This window comes from Eimeria tenella, genomic scaffold, assembly GCF_000499545.2.
Source record: "Eimeria tenella Houghton genomic scaffold, Eth_scaff9, whole genome shotgun sequence".
Lineage (NCBI taxonomy): Eukaryota > Apicomplexa > Conoidasida > Eucoccidiorida > Eimeriidae > Eimeria > Eimeria tenella.
In genome coordinates, this window is record NW_013543465.1 from 30,399 (window position 1) to 33,657 (window position 3,259).

General features: G+C 53.9%; 1 protein-coding gene across 1 annotated transcript in view; it reads left to right on the forward strand.

Annotated features, from left to right (window-relative positions):
- Window positions 1–2,554: 2,554 nt before the first annotated feature.
- ETH_00008440 (uncharacterized protein) overlaps window positions 2,555–3,259 on the forward strand; it is a gene marked incomplete at both ends in the record, with an annotated part of 3,544 nt that continues 2,839 nt past the window's right edge. Inside the window, 2 exons of the mRNA XM_013378501.1 lie at window positions 2,555–2,747; window positions 2,919–3,258. Of these exons, the coding sequence (XP_013233955.1) occupies window positions 2,555–2,747; window positions 2,919–3,258 (533 nt within the window). The remainder of the gene's footprint in view (window positions 2,748–2,918; window position 3,259) is intronic.

Below are 3,259 nucleotides of genomic sequence, written 5' to 3' on the forward strand. Positions count from 1 at the left end.
GCCGAGTTGGCCTGCGCTGCAGCTGCAGCCTAGTCTAGGAGTGGTGGACTTCAGACACTTCATAGTTCTATTATATTTGAATTTATAGTTTTGTTTTATATTCCTTTCTTATTATTTTTCATTCATTTAATATATATATGTATATGAGTAGCTCTACTAAAAGCATAGAAAAGTATAATAAACATCCAAACATATATATATATATATTTGTATTTATATTTATTATTTATATACTTATATTTATATTTATATATACTTGAATAAGTGTGTGAACGTCTGAAGAGTGTGGCAGTCAGTTTGCTGCGTTGAGGTGTACGTACACCTCAGATCTGTGCAGCTGCTGCTGGGGCTTACCTGTGGTGTACGTGCACCCGAAAAAGTTAAGAAGGTTTTAGTGGATTTTTGCGAAATGGAGCAGCAAAGTGAGTTTCTCCCTTTGAATTTAAATTTAATTTGCTGCAGCAGCCGCAGCAGCAACAACAACAGCAGCAGCAGCAGCAGGGGCTTAAAGTTGAACTAAAGCTGCAACTAAAGAAAGAAAAAGACCTTTTGTTTTTCACTTCGTCTCCTTCGAATTTGGGAACTTGGGGAAATCTCTCATTGCTTTTGGTGCTGTTCTGCTGCAGTTCTGCTGCAGTTCTGCTGCAGTTCAAGTTTGGCGTTATTCGTGCTGCTGCTGCAGCTGCTGCTGCTGCAGCTGCTGCTGCTGCAGCTGCTGCTGCTGCAGCTGCTGCTGCTGCAGCTGCTGCTGCTGCAGCTGCTGCTGCTGCAGCTGCTGCTGCTGCAGCTGCTGCAGCTGCTGCTGCTGCTTCTATTTGCTAAAATGAAGTTAAAAGAATTAAACTATATTTGATATCATTTTCTATTTTTGAATCCAAAGACAACACAGTCGCCCCGAGCTGCTTTTCTAGTTGAAGTGCTTTGCTGCTGCAGCGCAGAAGTGCAGCAGCAGCTCGCTGCAGCAGCAAATGAGATTTTCCTTTTTGCTGCTGCTGCTTTTCAGTGTCGGTGTACGTACACCGCTGCTGCGGTGGACGTAAACCCCAAGTGTGCACTGCTGCAGGGCCTCATTTTGCTGGAATTCTTTAATGAAGTTTCTTCGGATTTGAAGAAATATTTGCAAAAGAAATATCATTTAAGGGGCACTTTCGCATTTCTGCTGCTCTTCTGCTGCTCGTTTCTGTGCTGCTGCAGCTCATATTCAGTTGTGCTGCGCTGCTGCTGCGCTGCTGCTGCACTGCAGCGCCGCAGCAACGCAATTCGCCTTTTGCTGCAAGGCGCGGCTTGCTGCAGAAGCCGCTGCTGGTGGCTTGTCGGGATTTCAGAGTTGCTGCTGCTGCTGCTGCTGCTGCTGCAGTTTGTCGGGTAGCTCCCTGGGCGTCAGCCGCTGCGACTCAGCAGCAAAGTGGAATTGATGGCATTTTATCATTAATGGCAAAGTTGCTGCTGGCGGAGGCGCAGCAGCAGCAGCAGCAGCAGACGAAAAGGAGGCCTGGGCAGTGTGGGGGCTGCTGCAGCAGGCGGGTGAGGGCAGTGGGGGCTGCTTTTTTGGGATTTTGAAGTGTACTCACACTGGAAAAGGAGATTTAAAAAGATAAATTGGTCGAAGTTGCGAAAAATAAAAGCAAAAAGGGGAAAGAGTCGATCGCGGGCTGGAGTCGCTCAGCCAGTGGTCTGCTGACTTGCAAAGGCGCAGCAGGGGGCTCTGGCGAGTTGCACACTGGCTACACATTTGTTTTCTTTTTCGCTTTTTTACTTCGAAATAAAGGAAATAAATGCGGTGCTTTTGGCGTTTTAAAGGGGCTTTGGGGGCGCGGGAAGACCCGGAATCGCGGGAGGAATCGGGAAGTTGAATGGGTGCTGCTGCGGTTCCTCCGAGCTGGTTTCGACTCCGTAGATCACGCGGAGGCTCCTTTTCGCGTTCGAGGCTTTTGTCTTTCGAAAAAAAATGAAATACTCTTGACTATCGAGACGCGGATCTTTCCGTGTTTCTTGAAACTGAAGAAGAAGTGGCGCGTCAGCTTACCGCGCCACTTCCTCGGAGGTGTCTGTACACCCGAGTCGCTTTCGCGCTTTCCCGCGTCGCTCCTTCTCCACTCCTTTACTAAACATCTTTTGCCTTTCTCTCTGGCGACAAGTGGCTTTTTTACTGTTTTTCATCTCAAGTGGCGCTGCTGCGCTGCGCAGCAGCTCAGATTCGAAGCAGCCGCGGGTCACTGCGCTGCTTCCCGACTTCTCCGTTTTTTCGCAACTGCCTTTTGACGCTGAGTCCTTCTCCTCGGCTCTAGACGCAAAGACACAGTTGCCTCCGAGCTGAAATCCCGGCCGCCCTCCGCGTCGGCAGCAGCAGCAGCAGCAGCAGCAGAGCGCCGACGGCAGCAGCAGCAGCAGCAGCGGCGCGCGGGTGTTTGCTGGCCTGCTGCTGCGGCTCCGCTCCGGCCTAGAAGACCAGGGAAGCCCCTCCGTCTCTGTTGCTTCTTTTGCTTCCTTTGCTTCTCTGGAGATCCCCGAAGTTGTCGGGTGTCTTGAAAAATAATTATTCTGTTTCTGCAAAATGCCTCTGGGGCTGCTGACGGACGCGGAGGTCCAGTCGGCTCCTCCGGAGCTGTTCCATTTGCGGCGCGAAGTGGCCGAGGGGACCAGCAGCAGCAGCAGCAGCAGCAGCAGCAGCAGCAGCAGCAGCAGGAAGGAGAGGGAGTTCATAGAGGCGGCAGCTGCGGTGCTGCAGCAAGACCACGAGGCCGCTTGTCCGTCACTCTGAGTCGCTGGTGTCCCGTTGCCGGTTGTGCGTGTTAGGCTGCTGCTGCTTTGGCTGCTGCTGGTGCTTTTGCTGCTGCTGCCGCTGCTGCAGTGTGTGTGTTGCTGCGGGGCTTTTTGGGCCTGAAAGGGGGTGGGGTTGGTGGGCGTTGTGTGCACAGTCACAGCTCGTTACCGGGAGGCGTCTTGGGGTCCGTTGGCGCCGAGTGTGGGGTCTGCGGAGTTCGCCGCTGCTGCTGCTGCTGCTGCTGCTGCTGCTGAGGGCGGTCCGGCGAAGGGCGAGGGGGCTGCGCGGGGCAGCAGCGGGCGGGGAGCGAAGGGGCCGTTGCGGGGCGACGCGGTGCTGCTGCACAGCAGCAACACGAGCGAGCGGAGCAGCGGCAGCGGCGGCAGCAGCGCGCGGAGCAGCAGCAGCCGCAGCAGCAGCAGCAGCAGCGCGCTGAGCAGCAGCTGGGAAGCGGACAGCGCGCGCGCGCGCCCCTGCGCCACGGCGGGCGCCCGC